Source organism: Castor canadensis, chromosome 1 (genome assembly GCF_047511655.1).
Source record: "Castor canadensis chromosome 1, mCasCan1.hap1v2, whole genome shotgun sequence".
NCBI classification, from domain to species: Eukaryota; Metazoa; Chordata; class Mammalia; order Rodentia; family Castoridae; genus Castor; species Castor canadensis.
This window is the reverse complement of record NC_133386.1, coordinates 196,682,256-196,701,407: the sequence shown is the minus strand read 5'-3', so window position 1 is coordinate 196,701,407 and position 19,152 is coordinate 196,682,256. Positions and strand designations below refer to the sequence as shown.

Genomic DNA, 19,152 nt, shown 5'->3' with positions numbered 1-19,152 from the left:
CATCAGTAATTTCCTAAGAAGAAACAGTAAGTGAAGGGATTTATTAATATAAATGATTTTTTAAAAGACAATAGCACAAAATTTCTGAAAAAATTAAACAAAAATTAAATACTACATGCACAAATATATCAGAGAGAAACTTGACTTTACCTCTGAGATTCTTCTCATTATTTTCGAGGTCAATACCACAAGAAAGGACCACTTTTCCTTACCAATACATTCCCACCAAAGAGCACAGCACATAAAATGTATATTATATTTATTATTGCAGTTCAGAAAATGTAAGTTTCTTTTGGAAAAAATAACTATTTTTGGAAAAAATAGTCTGCAGATACAGTGTGAGAATAAATCTGGACTCAGAATCAAAAGATTTTGAGCAGTCATTCTGTACATGCCTATAAGCAAACTGAGTGACTTTGACAAGTCTCTAACTAAAAAGTCAGTTTCCTCAGCTGTAAAATGAGGAGTTTGCATTCTATAAAGCCAATATTACATTCATCCCAAAACCAGACAAGGACACATCCAAAAAGGAGAACTATAGGCCAATCTCCTTAATGAACACCAATGCAAAAATCCTCAATAAAATAATGGCAAACTGAATCCAACAATATATCAGAAAGATCATTCACCATGACCAAGTCAGCTTCATCCCAGGGATGCAGGGGTGGTTCAACATACACAAATCAATAAATGTAACACAACACATTAATAGAAGCAAGATAAAAACCACTTGATCATCTCAACAGACACAGAAAATGCCTTTGATGAGATTCAACACTACTTCATGATAAAAGCTCTAAGAAAACTAGGACTAGGATGAAAGTACCTCAACATTATAAAAGGTATATATGAAAAACCTATAGCCAACATCATACTTAATGGAGAAAAACTGGAACCATTTCCCCTAAAATAAGGAAGGAGACAAAGATGCCCACTCTTCCCACTTCTATTCAACATAGTCCTGGAACTCCCAACCAGAGCAATTAGGCAAGAAGAATTAATAAAAGGAATACAAATAGGTAAAGAAACTGTCAAAATAATCCCTATTTGCAGATGCCATGGTCCTATATATCAAAGACCCAAAAAACTCTACCCAAAAACTCCTAGACACCATAAACAGCTTCAGCAAGGTGGCAGGATAAAAAACCAACTTACAAAAATCATTAGCTTTTCTATACACCAACAATGAACAAATTGAGAAAGAATATATGAAAACAATTCCATTTACAATAGCCTCAAAAAAAATCAAATACCTAGGAGTAAACATAACAAAAGATATGAATGACCTTTCTACAAGGAGAACTACAAACCCCTGAAGAAAGAGATCGAGGAAGACTACAGAAAGTGGAAAGATCTCCCACGCTCATGGATTGGTAGAATCAACATAACAAAAATGGCTACACTACCAAAAGCAATCTACATGTTCAATGCAATTCCCATCAAAATCCCAATGACATTAATCACAGAGATTGAAAAATCTACCCTAAAGTTCATTTGGTAACACAAGAGACTGTGAATAGTCAAGGAAATACTCAGCAAAAAGCAATTCTGGAGGGAGGTATCACAATACCCAAGTTCAAACTATATTTCAGAGCCAGCAATAAAAACAGCATGTTACTGGCACAAAAACAGATATAAAGACCAGTGGAACAGAATAGAGGACCCAAATATGAATCCACACAGCTATGCCCACCTTATTTTTGACAAAGGCACCAAAAACATATGATGGAGAAAAGATAGCCTCTTCAACAAATGTTGCTGGGAAAAGTGGTTATCTGCCTGCAGAAAACTGATACTAGATGCAGGCCTACTACCCTGTACTAGTATCAACTCAGAGTGGATTAAAGACCTTAATATCAGACCCGAAACTCTGAAGTTACTTCAGGAAAGAACAGGGACTACTCTGGAAGCAACAGGTATAGGCAAGGACTTCCTCAATAGAACTCCAGCAGCCCAGCAACTAATATAAAGGATGGACAAATGGGACTACATGAAATTAAAAACCTGCACAACAAAAGAAATGGTCTCTAAACTGAAAAGACCATCCACAGAGTGGGAGAAAATATTCACTGGCTATATATCAGACAAAGGACTGATAACCAGAACATACAGGGAGCTCAAAAACTAAACTCCCCAAAAATCAATGAACTAAGAAATAAATGGGCAACTGAACTAAATAGAACTTTTTCAAAGGAATAAATCCAAATGGCCAAAAACACATGAAAAAATGCTCACCATCCCTGGCCATAAAGGAAATGCAAATCAAAACCACACAAAGATTCAACATCATCAAAAACACCACCAACAAGTGAGGATGTGGGGAAAAAAGAACCTTTATACACTGCTGGTAGGAAGTTTTAAGACTGTATTTTTGCTGGGAGTGGTAAGCTAGTACAACCACTTTGGAAAACAACATGGAGGCTTCTTAAAAAACTAGATCTGCCATATGATCCAGCAGTACCACTCCTAGGGATATACCCAAAGGAATGTGACTCAGGTTATTCCAAAGGCACCTGCACACCCATGTTTATTGCAGCACTATTCACAATAGTCAAGATATGGAAACAGCCAAGATGCCCCACTACTGATCAATGGATTAAGATAATGTGGTATTTAGACACAATGGAATTTTACTCAGTAACAAAGAATAATGAAATTTTGTCATTTGCAAGTAAATGGATGGAACTGGAGAACATCATCTTAACCGAAGTCAGCCACCCTCAGAAGGCCAAAAATCGCATGTTCTCCCTCATATGTGGACTTTAGACCTAAAACAAATACAGTAATATTATTGGGCATGGGTCACATGCTAAGGGGAGAATGCATTCAGGAGGAATAAGGAAAGGGAAGGAAACCTAAAACTTGAAAGTGTTTGATGTGCCCACTGTAGAGGAGTGAATAAAATAATCTTAAACTGACAGAGGCCACTATGGGAATGTGACTGGGAAGTAGTGAAGAGGTCTGGTAGAGATGAACCAATGTGGGTTGTAATACACATGTGCATGGAAGCAACACTAGGAATCTCTCTGTATAGCTATCTTGATCTCAAGCTGGCAAAAATGCTATGTCTTTCTTATTATCTCTTAATGTTTTGTCTTCAACAAAACTGGAGAAGAGAGCAGAACAGGGTTCTGCCTGGAAGCGAGGGGGGTCATACGGAGAGGGACGGGACTGGGGGCAGGGAGGAGAGATGGCCCAAACAATGTATGTACATGAACAAATGAATAAACAATAAAAAATAAATAAAACGAGTTTGGTCTCATCTAAAATCTCCTTCATTGGGAAAAGTTTTAAGACTGTATTTTTGCTGGGAGTGGCAGAAATTGCCCATAAAACCAGCACTCAGGAGACAAAGAGAGGAGGATTAGGAGTTCAAGGCCAGCATGGGCTACACAGCAAAATGCTGTCTCAAAAACAAAACAAAATGTATACCTGAGATATGTATATTGCTTATAATAAGCTAGCTTACCAAATGAATGTGTTAAAGCCTAACTATCCTCCTTATCCCATCCCCTCCAATCATAACCATATACTATGCTCATTGTTACATAATGCACAATCCCTAGCAAGTATTTGGTTTGGGGTTCAGTGATTATAAAAACCTCTTTTGTGACCTCTACTGGCCACAGATGGAAAACCCTAAACTTTCTCTAGAGGAGTGGTCAATTAAACCTAACTAAAACTAGTTACAAATATGTAAAGATGCAGGGAAGGAAGGAGGGAAGACTGGTAGCAAATATCTTTTCCTTCTTTAAGAACTATATGCAACTGTACTTGCTTATAACTAGATATGTAAAGTACATGATTTTCAAGTACATGACTGAAGATAACACATTCTTACAGACCTGAGACCAAACACATGACACACCAATCCCTTCCAACTGAGAACACAAAATACTTTAAGATTAAAAAGGCCTTGAGTCTTACTCAGAAATGCAAATGGTTCTGGGATTAAATTTTTTTGAAAAGAGATATAATAGAAAGTTTGGAACTTAACAAAACAGTTCTAAGTTTTGTCTTGAAGAGCAAACATGTGAAACAACCATGATGGCTTTGGTAAAGTAGAATGAAAAAATGAAGAACTTAACTAAGCATATAAACTTGACTACATGTAAGAAAGTCACAGTAATTAAGTACAGCACAGTACTAGTCTTAGAACGTGGGAATGGAATAAGATATCAAAAGGGACCCCAGAAGTTATGTAAGAATTTAGCATAGTATAAACCAGTGTGGCAGCACATGCGTGAAATTGCAGATTCTTAACACACTGAGGCAGAAGGATCATGAGTTTAGGGCCAACCTGGGCAGCATTAACAAGACCCTATCTCTCAAGCAAAATGCCAAAAAAAATATATATACTGGGGCATGGCTCAAGTGGTATGAATGCTTGCCTAACTTGTGTAAGACCCTGGGTGAATCTTTATAAAGTAGCACATTATAAAGTCACATATTAAATGGGAATTTTCAATATGGAGAGTTCTGTTAGAGCGCTACCTTATCTCTAAGAGGCATTTTTTTTTTTTTTTGTAATACTGGGGCTTGAACTCAGGGCCTTCACCTTGAGCCACTCCTTTTTGTGATGGGTATTTTCAAGATGGGTCTCGCAAACTATTTGCCTGGGCTGGCTTCAAACCTCAATCCTCCTGATCTCTGCCTCCTGAGTAGCTAGGATTACAGGTGTGAGCCACTGGCGCCCGCCTTCTAAGAAGTATATTAAGTCATGTATACATGTATCGAACCATTACATTTTGCTTCATAAATAGGTACAATTACGTGTCAATAAAAATTTTAAAACTTAAATTACTGACAGAAAACTGTAAATGGTCATACCATAAAAAACCTAAGATTGCAGCCTGAAAAATATAAGTAAAATATATACAACCAGACAAAAATTAATATACTTAATAAATAACACAGTTTTGAATGGATAAGAAAAAGCCAGCTGTGCAAGTGAAAAACAAAGTATACAAATAGCAAATGCAGAAAACAAACACTAAAATATGTATCAAAAACACAAGATAAAGTTTGATATCACTCATTATTAAAGAATAAAAACAAACCTATGAACAGGAAGTTATAATAAGCAGCTCTCAGGGAATGTGATGGGAAATCAACTTTAGGCTGGCGGAGTGGCTCAAGTGATAGAGCACCTGGCTAGCAAGCATAGGCCCTGAGTTCAAGCTCCAGTGCCACAAAAAATAATAATAATAATAGAAATCAACTTTAGTTTGCTACTTTTACCCAGCCTGCTCTGTGAGGCTGGTTTGTTTGTTGTTGCTGTTTTTGTGTTTTCTCATTACGCTTCAATTTAAAAATAAATTTAAATTTTGCACTGTCACTCTAATCACAGAAAACATTCCCATTTTAGTAGCTAAAATGTCTAATACTTTGCAACATGACTCTGAATTACACTTAGAAGAAAAGTTGTTCCCCTCTTCCAGCTGAGCCCTGCTCTAAGTGGAGAAATAGTGGCAAAACATATTACTTTTACCTCATTTTAAACTTTTACCGGACAACTAAGATCTCATTTGTCCTGTTCTCTCACCCTTTCTGACCTCTCCTGGGATAGCACCTGTTTTGGACCGAATTGCTTCCCTTCAAAAAGATATAGTCCCTTAGAATGTGACCTTATTTGGAGATAGGGTCTTTGCAGAGATAATCAAGTTAAAAGTGAGGTCATTAACCAATTAATTAAACAATGTATGCACATGTGAATAAATGAATAATTTTTAAAATTAATTTTAAATAAATAAATACAAACGGTATAAAAAAAAAGTGAGGTCATTAGGGCGGCTTTAACAAGTCTGTTAACTGTTGGACGCAGACTCAGTATGCAGGGAAACAGTTTTTCCCAGTACCTGTGCAAGTGTTACAGGTTTTATTTGTTGCCTGTTTGCGACACTAATCCTTGGAGAAAGGCCGCCTAAAGATTTAATATGATTTAAGCACAATAGACATCAGCCTCGATTTGCTAATCCCGTTTGTGTCTTATAGGCTTAGAAAAAAAATCCTCTCTCATTCTAATTATTAGAAAGCTTCAGGTTTATAAAAATGATTTGCCCAACATTCTCCCCGAATAGTTATAGATTAACTCATTTTCCCTTGAGATTAAGTTATGGTACTATCTGGTCACTGGGGTCTCGAAGTCAGATAGAGACTGTTGCTCGAACTGACTGCACCGTTTTTCCTGTGGTGTGAGCCTAAAAAGGTTAAATCGTTTGGGGCTCGGGATGGAATCTGCAAAAGTATAACGACTTGTCTCATGGACCTGATGGGAGGATCAAATACAAAGAGGGCCGTCGGCGCCTGACAACTTGCAAGCGCCCCGTTAATGTGAGGCCAATGACAAATACCTGGAATTTTCCCAGTGTCTCTCCTCGAGAGGGGCCTAATGCGGCGAAGGTAAGGGACTGACTTGCCTAGCGAACCCCAGGCCGCGATTGTACCGGGTTTGGAAAACGCCTAAGCCTGCCGGAGCGCTGGGCGTGGCCAGTACACCGCGTCCTTAATCCGCAGAACGAAGCTCCGGAACGAAGCTTCGAGGCTCGAGTTTCCTCCCCTTCCGTCAGAACTCTTTGCGGACTGGACTAGCGTGAGCACAACTTCCGGCCCGGCAAAACGGTGCTGCTTGCTGATTCCGGCTGGGCTCTGCAGCGCTGCTCTTTACTTGGGTGAAAGGAGCCTCTGTCGTGGTTGTGGGGGACCTGGCTTAGCTAGGCGCTTGTGATCATGTGGAGGGTGCTGGCTCGCGCCAGCGGGCCCCTCCTGCGGGTGCCCTTGTCAGGTCAGACATCCCTTTGGATCCTTAACATGCCCCATGTTTTGTCCCGAACACGAAGGCGGCTCTGTGCTCGCCGACGCACTTGTTAGCGGCTGCGTTTTTCCACCGAAGGGACGCCTCCGTCGCAGCCGTGTCTGGGGCCCTGAGCCTGGGAGCCCGTGTAGTGTAACCCACGTCCCAGACCTCTAGACACCTCTGTTAGGAAGTATGCCTAACCCTGGCCGTGTCGTTTGGTTATTTGACTTGATTTGTCTTTGTAGACTCTTGGACAGCCCTTCCCGCCAGCGCTGGCCTGAAGACGCTGCTTCCGGTGCCAACTTATGAAGGTGAGAGCATGTCTGTCGTTCTCCTATTTGTAAGTCTTTTCTCTGATGGAACCTAGCAGTGTAGAAGTCATAGGAATGTTCTTGTGCTTCCTATCTCAATTCACTCATTCAATAAGTATGTATTGAAGGCATACTATGCTGCCAAACAGTGTTCTAAGCACTAGAGATAAAGAACAAAAGAAACCATAAAACATCACTGCTCTTACAGAGCACATATCTTCTGGGTTAGGTCTTTTACAGCCTACCACTAGCGTGTGACCCGTGCTCCACTCAGCCAGAGCTACTTGACCTCAAATTTAGACTTATGGTAGTCTCTCCAAATGTGATTGCATTTGACAATATTAGGTGAAAGCATTAATTTATTAAATGTAAACATTTAAAGTAAGCCACGATTTTGTCAGTCTGATTTACCACTTTTTTTTAATATACTGGAAACCTCAACCAAAAAAATGCAAGAGGCCTGAACATCCAAGGGACTTACCTTCTACACATATTGCTGAACTGCTGTGTTAACTTGGAAATACATTCTGAGTTGTAGACAAAAGAAAGCCTTACAAGGTTCTCTGTAGTTGTATACAGAAGCTGGGGGATAGTTCTTATAACTTGGAATAGTAATAATTTTATAGTTCCACTGATAACCTGATATTTCCTTGAGGTTTCCTATTTTATATTTATTTCAGTCATGGAGCCATACTTATTTCACTACAGAGCTATTTTTCCTTTGAGGGTGATGACTGGGGTTTGAACTCATGCCTTTGCACTTGTAAACCAGGCACGCTACTGTTTAAGCCACACCTCAGCCCACTACAGAAATATTTTAATGAATGATAAGTTAATTATTGTAAAGATGGGGCATGGGTGGGGCATAGTTCAAGTGGTAGAGTCCATGCCTAGCAGTCACAGTGCTGCCAAAAAAAAAAAGTTGGCAAAGATGTTACATGTCTGGCCTGACATTGTGCCACGTTCCACACTGTAGGAACTGAGCTGGTCAACATAAAAGAGCATTGATCAGATTGATCAGAGGATTCCTAGGTTGTAATTTTCCCATCAAAAATGTGGCAGAGCTAGAGAACTTAGATATTTTTATGTACAATATAGTATTCTTTCCATTACACCACCCCCCCACAAACATCCAGAGAGGTAGTGAAGTATCTTTTTAAAAGCAAAATCTGGCTGTTTGCTTTGCTGAATGGACCAAATTATAAAATAGGTTTCAGGGTCCTCTTTTATAAAACAGATTAAAAATACTAATTGCGTAATGTTCTGTTTCTTGATCTGAATGAATTTGGCCCTTTGATATATATGTTAAAAGTTTTTTTAAAGGCTACAAAGTTTTTTATTAGCATATTATTGTTGTACTGAAGATATTGACATTTACAAAAGTGTTTATATCTTAGATAGAGTCACCCCTTCTATCATTCTCCTTTCTCCTCCCTCTCCCCTTCTTAGAATAGTTTAACGTGTCTCACTATTCCATTTTCATATGAGTACATAATATTTCCACCATATTCACTCTCCTTCACCCTTTCCTTATGTATTTCTCCTTCCCACTGGTGCCTATCCCCAGACAGGACCTGTTTTTCCTTCCTGTCCTTCATTTTTAGAAAAAGGTATTTTTTGTTTGTTTAAGAAAGCTGTACAGGGAGTTTTATTATGACATTTCCATGTATATATGTAATTATATCTCAAATTGGTTCATCCCTCCATTTTTCTCTTTTCTGCCTTAGTCCCCTTCTTATGGAGAGTTCAACAGGTTTAAATATTCTGTATTCATTTTTGTATAGAAAGTACATCAGTCATGTTCACCTTCTTTTACCCTCCCTTTCCCCTTAGCATGACCTGTTTTTCATTCTTGTCCTTCATTGTTTAGGTGTTTGTTTGTTGTTCAGTGGTTTTGCCTTGGTATTATAACGGTACGGGCATCAGGCTTAAGTCAGTATAATCCCCCTCCACTGCACTTCTTGCCCTTTTCCCTGTATCCTGTGTTGTTCAGCAGTTTTCAGTGTGTTTCACTTGTTCCTACACAGATGTAGTATATTTCATTATTACTCGCTATCTTTCTTTCCTTCTCTTCCTCTTCCTTTAGTCTCTTCTACCAGTACTGCTTTTGAGTACATGTTCTATATATATTTATATGTATATATAATATTGCTTATATTTGTATTGGGCTCATATGTTCCACATATGAGAGAAAACATGCAGCCCTTGGCTTTCTGAACCAAGATGATGTTCTATAGTTCCATCCATTTACCGGCAAATGACAAAATTTCATTCCTCTTTAAATTCCATTGTATATAAATACCACATTTTCTTAATCCATTCATCAGTTGTGGGGCATCTTGGCTGTTAGAAAGTTGCCTTAAAGATTAAATGAAGAGTGATTTCCAAACATTCCCTCTTATAAGTGTTAAGCACAGAGTCAGGAGCTAGTAAGTACATTTTGATTTGAAGGTTAAAATTTTGCTGTCTTCAAAGGTTTAGCAACATTTGCATTAAGCATTGTCATAGCCAAAAGATTCCAGTGTCACTAAAATCATCCACAAGAAGAATGTAATACACCTTTGAATTATTGTTCAATGATAACTTTCTGAGACTTGAACTTGATGATCTTTCTAGGAAGAAAGTGGATCCTTTGAGGTGTGTAGTTGTATTTATTCTTGGTGGTCTGTGCTCTTTTTAGATGTTTCCATTCCTGAAAAACCCAAGCTTAAATTTGTTGAAAGGGTACCACTTGTGCCAAAAATAAGAAGAGAACCTAAAAACTTGAATGACATACGGGGACCTTCCATTGAAGCTACTGGGTTCACAGAAGGCAATTTCGCCATCTTGGTGAGTGATGAAATCTAGAGATGGACAAAATTTTGTATTCTTTGAGTTAATTCTAGTCTCTTCCCACAGAGTTTTTATTAGCACTGCCTCACACAGAAGCCACTTGCCTGTTGTTTTTTAAACTGATGTACACAGAGGCTACTAGGTACTTAGTAAACAAATTAGTTACCTCTTTTTAATGTAGAGTTGAAAATATAGTGACATTCCCCACCTTATCCTTGGAACATATGCTCCACATCCTCCACTGGATGCTTAAGACTAAGAAATATACTGAATTGTATACTTAAGCATTGTGATAATGTGACATTTGATCTAATAACCTAAATGACTACTAAGTACTAACATACAGGAGTCTATATACTGTACGGATACACTGGACAAAAAGATGAATCACATCCAAGTAGAATGGAGTGGAGGACAACTATATGAGATTTTTGTCTTGCTACCAAAACAGCATACAGTTTAAAATTTAGAAATTACTTATTTCAAGATAAAAAAAAGAAAAAAAGATTTCCCATTTAATATTTTCAGACTGTGGTTGACAACAGTAACTGAAACAACAGAAAGTGAAAGTGCAGATGGGAGGTAGGGACTACTGTAATGTAAAAGCAGAAGAAGAAAGAGGCGATCTAATTTTCCCAGTAAGATCAGGAGGTCTCTTCAAGCCTCTGGTAAAACTATCTGAGTTAGGATAAGGGATAGCTGTTTCCTTACTTTTAAGTAGCTTCCATAAAGACTTAATGTCAGTAGCCTGACAAATGGGTATGCAACAGGATTTATGTTCCATCTGGCAGCATAGAGTGACATTTTAAGTTTCTTAGTACTGACCTCTCAGAAACTCATACCCACTTTGCTCCTTCCCTCTTCCTCTACTCCTGCCACACTAGCTTCTACTCATACTCACCAAGCCCTTTGCTTTGTCAGGGCTCCACATTAGCTGTTCCTCTGCTTAGAATGCCGTCTTTTCCCTTGGCTAGTTTGTATTATTCTGTCCTCAGCTTTAAATGTCACCTCCTCAAAGAGGCCTTCTTACTCTCCTCCCTTGCTTTCCTTTATTACTGTACCCTAGGCCTTTCCTCCACATCAGAACATACACTTTTATTTTCATGTCTATCATTGAAGCCATAGGAACTATAAAAGGAGAGACAAAATAAAAGGTATCTGAGTCCCCATGTGTCTCTAATTCTTCCATTCACATTTAGGCACTGGGAGGTGGTTACCTCCATTGGGGCCATTTTGAAATGATGCGCCTGACAATCAACCGCTCTATGGACCCCAAGAACATGTTTGCTATATGGCGACTACCAGCACCTTTCAAGCCTATCACCCGCAAAGGTGTCGGGCAGCGCATGGGGGGAGGCAAAGGTGCCATTGACCACTATGTGACACCCGTGAAGGCTGGCCGCCTTATAGTAGAGTTGGGTGGGCGTTGTGAATTCAAAGAGGTACAAGGTTTCCTGGACCAAGTGGCCCACAAGTTGCCCTTCCCAGCGAAGGCTGTGAGCCGGAAGACTCTAGAGAAGATGCGACAAGATCAAGAGGAAAGAGAACGTAACAACCAAAACCCCTGGACCTTTGAGCGCCTAGCCACTGCCAACATGCAGGGAATACGGAAAGTACTGAGTCCATATGACTTAACCCACAAGGGGAGATACTGGGGCAAGTTCTACATGCCGGAACGTGTATAGCAAGAGCCCAAGGAGTACATGTATGTAGACTATTGAAACAAGGATTCTGCATTTTTATTCTTCTCTGCCTACCCTTAAAGTCTTTGGGTGGCTCTTTGGTCAGAACTACAGAGCAACAAATGAGATGGTGATTTCTGAAAAATGGTGTTATCTGTTGATTTTTTAAATGAAAGTTTGAGCATCACCTCAGGGTATAACTTCTCACTGGTCACTTTCAGTCCTTTACTCTTTGGGATGATTGGCAAGAACTCTTGGTTTTCCTGGATTGAAAAATAAATGTCTTCAGAGCTAAAACAAAATTGTTTGCATCTCATACATCCTATGCAAGTCTTACTTAATGTGTGCACTGTCTTTTATGTGTGCACACTTTAAAAGCTAGTTTCTAAGACATTTTACCTTTTACAAACACATTTTTGGAATAACTAAGAAAAAAATGACAATACATACGTTAATGGAGTTAACAGATATTTATTTGTGCCCAGTTACCCCATCTTCTCAGTCTTGGAAGGGGAGATGTTGGACAATATGACACGGAATGTATCTTTTAGGAAAAGGAACTGATAACAAAAGTTGAAATTGTGTGGTGCTTCCTATGTTTGAGATTCTCCAAGGAGGGAGTGTATTTGGATCTATCTTTGTGTCCCTGGAGGATCTAGTACAGTGCCATGTGCTGTATAGCACACAAATTACCATTGCTGGAGGAATAATGGTCCCATGTGATCCAAAACCCCATAGTTCCAGCTCCCTATTTGGCTATAACACGATTAATCTATCAGAGCTAGATAGTGATAGTCTTTTATCTCCTAATCAAGCTAAAGGAAATACAAATTGATAAAAATATTAAACCACTTGCTTTTGAAAGCGGGTAGAAAACAGCACACTTACGAGAATGTCATTTTTTTATCCCACTTTCTTAAAAAATAAGATCTCCAGTTAAAGGCTGGGCACAGTGGCTCACAGCTGTAGTCCCAGCTACACAGGAGGCAGAGATTGGGAGGATTCAGGTTAAAGGCCAGTTCAGGCAAAAAGTTAGATCCCATCTCAATCAATAACCTGGGCACGATGGCATATACCTGTGACCCCAGCTAAAGGGGAGGCCATAGGTGGGATTGTGGTCTTGAGGCTGGCTAGGACAAAAATGTAAGCCCCTACCCGAAAAATAACCAAAAAAGGAGAGGACTGTTGCAGTGCAAGTGGTAGAATGCCTACCCAGCAAAGACAAGGCCTGAGTTCACACCCTAGTACTGCCAAATTAAAAATACTGTTTTAAAAAGATCTCCAGTGACAAAAGAATTTAATTTACTTCCAATACTATGAATTTGTCTAAACAATTTGATGGTCCTCAAGAGTTGTATACTGACTTCTTAAATATATTTTTTAGTGAATCTCTTACAATATAATGATTTCTAAATAAGTTATTTGTATTAGAATTGATAGTTTTAAAGTTTTAAACACAACTGAACCTTGAACTGGGGGTTATGTTTGAAATAGTTTCTTGCACATATATCACTAGCCAACAGTTTTAACTAACAACATGGGTCAGGTGAGAGTTGAAGTGACAGCTTTGCTATACCTTTTTACCTAACACCTTGAGCCTTTCTTTGCTCTGTATCTCACAGTGTGGCTTCGTTAATTGTTGTGAATTCAGGCATAGCATAGCCTGTTTCTTTTGTTGGAGGTTTATGTTTAGTTAATGAACCACATCCTGTGACCATCCATCTTCTCTGCCAAATGAGAGGCTATTCCTAGACCTCTACCATCACCACCTATTAAAAAAAAGCTTTTTAAAGTATATTCTGTGCTGATAAGGACTATTATAGCATTTTTGCATAAGTGGATCAGCCTATTCCCAGGCAGCTTTACACAGCGTCTGATAATAACAAACCATGTTCTCACTGATGCCTTAGAGTTTAAAAGTAGAAACTTAAGAACTCATCCATGAATTAAATCAGAGCTTGATTATAGATAATTTTAAATCATCAGATGTTTCAGCACCTGTGAGTGACAAGCATTGTGCTAAGCAGTAGGAACACAGCAGTGAGCAGGGATATTCATCATGCCTATTCTCCAACAGTCCTCACTTTGAAGACTACTGTTGGACCCTGAAGAAGGAAGCAGATGTATAGTTTGTCAAAGGTGAGACCTACAATAGCCTTAAGAGCAGAAGTAACAAGTGCCCTGACCTCAATCAACTGAACAATAGCTCGGATTAGACCCTGTTGAACTGGATGTACTACAACTGTCTCTTCATCACATGCTGGCAGTTAGGCTCTGAGTGTCATCAGTTAGATGCAGTTGAACCAGCTGTATGTTGCTGTACTCCCCGTTCCTTCACAACCCCTGCCCAATTCTATATTTTCATAAATTTGTTCTTCCTTCACATAAATTTTAATAAGCAGTTGGTTGGTGCCCTGTCATAAGTTTCCTAATGAAAAGAGGTGTAGCTGATGCGTCTGCAGTGGTGAAGTGATGGCACCACAGAGGTGGAGGAAGGGTTAGAAATGCCAGTCGAGGATCCATCTGTGAGGGCAGAAGGAGATAACAGAAGACTGAACGGGAGGAAAAAAAATCAGACTATACAGCATAGTGCTCATGGCCTGGATCACCACACCACTTTTCTTCTGTGGTGTAATAGATTACTGACAAGGCTGCACCAACTTGTCCTAAGCTTGGAAGGGAAGAAATGTAATGCAGCTTTACTGTGTGGACCTCTTTCAAAGATTCAGGGTCTACCTAAAGCTAGAACTAATTCTTGCTCCTTTTGCCATTCCCAGATACCAAGGCTCATATTTTACAGCAGGAATCAGCATCCTTGACCTATTCAAAGTATTCTGCCACCAGACCCAGTTATGGAACAGATCGCCACCTTCTGTTTACCCTTTCCCCCCACCAACTGCCTGCTTCCAACTCATTCAATCACCCTGAAACACCTCTGTCCTTAGTTTTATCTAACCTTTATATACTTCAGCACCCAAACCCACCCAGATGAGGGCACCTGGTGAAAAACAGTGAAAGCCTCCAGAACATGAATGTCAAGGAAAGCAGACCTAACCCTCCCCAGATGGCTCACCTTTTTCAAGCAAATATGCCCCCAATGGTAGAAGCCAAGATGATTGCAAGGATAACACAGCAGATCATGATCATGATCTTCTTCTGCTCATCCAGACAAGGAAAGAAAAAGCACATGAGAAATGACATTACTGTGTAGGTAGACATTCCTGGCCAAAAGGAGACAGTTGGATCTGGACATGGAGGAAGGTATAAGGGGAAAGGGAACACCAGAAGGAAAAAGGGATGGATCTGGCTTCTGGAACCCAGAATGTTCATAGGAATGTTTCCAGATGACAAAGTCAAAATTAGACCAACAGGGATGTCAGTGGATGTTGAATATATTATCTTCCGTGCCTTCTGGATACCATCCCAACATATCTCCCCACCACCTCCTTGAGGAAGGGCTCTCTATAAGTAAACCAAATTCTTTCGGCACAGCTCCTCAACTTTCTGAAACTTAAATACAGTTACACTGCATTCCTTGGGAGTTAAACCATTTTCATTTTTGAACTTTTGAACCATGTGGTTTAAAAAGATTTTAACTACATTCCAAAACCTGAACAAAAACCACCACATGGTGGCACTAAATCACCATATGTTTTGCAGGGAGATACAGCCAGAATTGTTTCACAATCAATATGAAGCCATTTATTTTTAAGTTAGCAATAAAATAATCAAGTTTACATTTAAAAAAATACAAACAAAAAACCCTTCACATGTTGTATTCTAAACATCTGAAGGCCTGTATCTCGGAGGAGAGCAAAGACGTGATTAAGAGTTTGTACCCCTGTTGCTGGAGCCTGTTCCCTGTCTGACATCATAGCCACAGGGAGGAGGGTATCCCTATGGCTCTGTCTGAGTGCTGGGGATGACTAGATAAGGAGCCTATGCAAAGGAAACTGATGGGCAGTGCCTTGAGTAAGGTGCTCACTCTACCCTAGGAAGCATTTACATTAAAGCTAAAATACAACTAGTACCCAAAGACCAGTAGAGATTTAAGGGGCTCACCATTGGGTTACAGTCACACTTGGAGATTTCCTCGCTGTTGCTTCCTCCATGTTAAGGATTGAGGGAGACAACCTGTCAAGCTCATTAACCAAGTAGCAGTAAAAGCTACTCTGTGTCTGATCTCTCCCAAATGACTCAGCCCCAGAGAGGACATCCCTGGTTCGTGTAAATAATGTCTGATTGTTACAGGATGTACTCAAGACAAGCCTCGTGCAGGAAGCGGATGGGGAAAGCATCAAAACATTCCACTATCTATCTGAGTTAGTGGGGATCATCTCAGTCCTCACTTCAGAGATCTCATTTGATTCTCCCAGTACCCATTCTGAAAACAAACTTCTTGATGGCATAGGAAGGTAGTATTTCTGCAGTGAGTCATTTGCAGGAAGGGTATGTCCCTTACCTAATTTTTAGCCTAGCTCAGAGCTACTTTTTTTTTTAAGCACATAGTATCCTCCCCTTTTAGCTTTCTACTTCCTGAGAAACAAACACACGTAACATATATACATCTCACACACATAATTATAAAAGTACACCTGGAATTCTTGAGTGACTGAATACTCACATAGTCTCATGAGACATTCCCAGAGCCTGAAACTAGCACCTTGTTCCCAGCCCAATTTGAAATCCCTCATTATTTTTGGCTTCAAGGCAGTGCCTTCAAAAGAAACTCTAACAATGAACAGCCAGCTTCCAAGACTCAGATATGGAAACAAATGTTCCACACCCACAGCCTTTGCAAATGGTAACGTCAGATGACTGTCATCTTGACTCCTCTTTGAGTAAACATGAGAGAATTCAACATAGAGAAAGAGCATATTGGCTCCAAGTTTAATTTAAGTCTGACTTTCAAACAAGTTAACTTTTCAGACCAAAATGGCATCTGCTGGTCCCTCATGTTTTCAGGACATAGGACAACAAACATGAGGACTGGCATCCTGCCAGGGAGAAGACTCTAATCCAAGCCTAATGTGGCTAAACTTAGAAGAATCCTTCTGCTTCATTAAAGATACTCTCCTAGAAAAAAAATCCATTGTAATTTCTGGGAGAAGAATACTCCATGAGGTAGACAATACAGCAGCTTGGACCATCTCACATGAGCTTTCCAAGGTACAAGACATAATAGGACACAAGAGGAAGGAAAAAAGCTGGGTTGGTTCATATACACCAGGAGGGAAGGTACTTCAGTTGGTGGGGCAGGAGGTGATTTTGAAGAGAACTCAGGGTTGCGTCAGGTAGATTAAATTCTGCCAGGGTTACACTGTTTGCTGAGTCAGGTCCAAAGATGGTCACAAGGAAACAAAGGAACGGGTGGATCCCCCTCGCTCTCAGGAAGGCCATTCAGACTCTGTTCCCATCTGAAGACAAGCGTGGACACAGCAGGCTGGAGTGAAATCAGGTTCTAAGGCAGGGAGAGGAGGAACTTATCAATGTACAGGATGATGGTGAGGAGCAATGGGAGGAATTGGCCACAACCCAGAAGGCTGGTAGCAAAGATTGGAAAAATAACTGCAAAAGGAGAACAATGCAGAAGTCAGCAATAAACTTGAAAAAGCCAAAAGACAAGCTAAGGCTAGATCCGTAATTAAATATTTCACTGTAAAAGAACAAAGATCTCTATTATGATAAAAAAAATTTTTTTAATTACTAGGCCTTTTATAAGCTTATGTGACCTAGGCTGTCACACACCTATGGAAGGATGTGGGTGTAGAGCACATCCCAGGTTGAAAACACCTTTTCTGTGCCTGATCCGTGGAAGCTCCCTCTGAATACAAGCTTCAGAAGCTTTCTAGTACTCAAAATCTCCATGAGCCACCTTCCCTCTCTTTCTCTCAGAAAGCAGGCAGGCACAATGAAAAGAATATGGAAACAGTCAAGGGTCATACTAAAGCTGCTCCATCTTATAAGCTATGCAAGCTTAGGCAAGTTTCTTAATTTTATTGAGCTTCAAAGAACTTCCACATCTGTAAATTGGGAATACTGACAGTATCTTAGATCTATAGCTGGCATTCAACTGCCAAGTATGAACACTGATTGCCTTCCCTCCTGTTCAGAGACCTTGCTCTCCTGGGTGACATGGAGGAGTGAGTCCATACATAGGTAACAGTCTTGACTTTATTTGAGAATATGGAATAAACTATGATAAGCTACTAACTGCTCAGCAATTTACCATCTTCAGAGATTAAGTTAGTCAATTAAAAACAGTGTATTAGTCTCAACTTTAAGGAGTCACCTCCTCAAAAATGATTCTTTTGCACTCTGAATTCCTAGAATTAGGAATGGTTAAGGGGCATCATGAATTTGTAAAACATCTTTCACCCAAGCATATGGAAACATTATCATATTTAGTTATTTTAGCATATTTTCCATTGGGGTAGTTAAGACTCAGAACAAAAATCAAGATTTATAAGCAAAAAGTCAATGAGAACTAGACTCTAAATACCAGAGGGGGAGAAAAGTACCAACAATTAAATACCTATGAAGACTGGTTACTTTATTGCTGCTTACCTCTTAAAATCAAATTGCATATTTAGTGAGATAATAATCTGACTTCAGACCTTCTGGTCACATGGAAAGGAGAGGAATGAAGAGACACACTGGAGCAAAATTGAAATGAAGGATCAGCCATAGGTATCAACATGTAAGTATGCAGTAGGTCTTAAAATACTTGTATCTTATCCAGCCACATTGGTACATGCCTATATTCTCAGCTACTGGAGAGGCAGAGGCTCAAAAGGACTGGGGCATGTTTCAAGTGGTAGAGCACTTGCCCAGTGTGCACAAGGCTCTGGGTCCAATTCCCAGTATCAAAAAAAAAAAAAAAAAAAGGCTTGTATCTGTTATCTCACTCAACTTCTGTGAATTTACAATACAAAGGTAGTAAAAATGAAAACACTATTATAAAAAGTTAGTTACAATGCTAGAGACAGAAAAACAATAACAAACTCCAACATTGAGGAAGTGTTAACTATTTGAGTATATCCACAATCTCATGCTGAAAATTGGATTTACAAAGAGATTTTAGCAATATGGAATCATGCCTATGATTTTATAACTGGGTACATGCCTAGTTAATATAGTGTGAACTATGTAAAACTGAGTTGTGAACATGCCTCAGGTTGTCAGCAATAATGTTGAAAGTTAACTGCTTTATTTTTCTGTAATTTATAGGCTGTTTTAAAAAATACAGGCTATATTATCTTCAGAAAAAGCATCTTAAAAGTCATATAGTTCCAATAACCATATCATTCTTATAATGTTAACTTCTATTAAACCTGATTTAGTGGTTAGCTGTTTCTCATTTAACAAATTTTTAAAACTTAATAACCTAAATGTTAAAGCCACTATCCTCTCAGGTTCTCTAGACTTTGTAATCAGTGATAAATAGCTACCTTATTTTACAAAGAAAAGCTAAGATGTAGTAAATAGGTCCACTATTTGGCCCTGTTACTTAACTTCTATTTAAGACTGA

The 19,152-nt window shown here is 39.3% G+C and overlaps 2 protein-coding genes across 10 annotated transcripts in view; one reads left to right on the top strand and one right to left on the bottom strand.

Annotated features, from left to right (window-relative positions):
- Positions 1 to 6,643: 6,643 nt before the first annotated feature.
- Positions 6,644 to 11,923, top strand: Mrpl16 (mitochondrial ribosomal protein L16). The gene is made up of 4 exons (XM_020178091.2): positions 6,644 to 6,784; positions 7,042 to 7,107; positions 9,788 to 9,936; positions 11,139 to 11,923. Exons 1-4 carry the CDS (start codon positions 6,730 to 6,732, stop codon positions 11,622 to 11,624), a joined length of 756 nt encoding a protein of 251 aa, XP_020033680.1. The 5' UTR covers positions 6,644 to 6,729; the 3' UTR covers positions 11,625 to 11,923.
- Stx3 (syntaxin 3) overlaps positions 11,922 to 19,152 on the bottom strand; it is a 45,875-nt gene continuing 38,644 nt past the window's right edge. For 3 of the 9 annotated variants that reach the window (XM_020180169.2, XM_074046314.1, XM_074046348.1), the window contains one exon: positions 14,809 to 17,082. Coding sequence is in view for 4 of the 9 variants with exons in the window: in XM_074046314.1 (XP_073902415.1) it covers positions 16,954 to 17,082 (129 nt within the window). In the remaining 5 variants the exon portion in view is untranslated. Of the gene's footprint in view, positions 14,145 to 14,694; positions 14,778 to 14,802; positions 18,278 to 19,152 lie in introns of those variants that run through there. The other 6 variants (XM_020180233.2, XM_074046356.1, XR_012438674.1 and 3 more) reach the window with 5 other exon arrangements.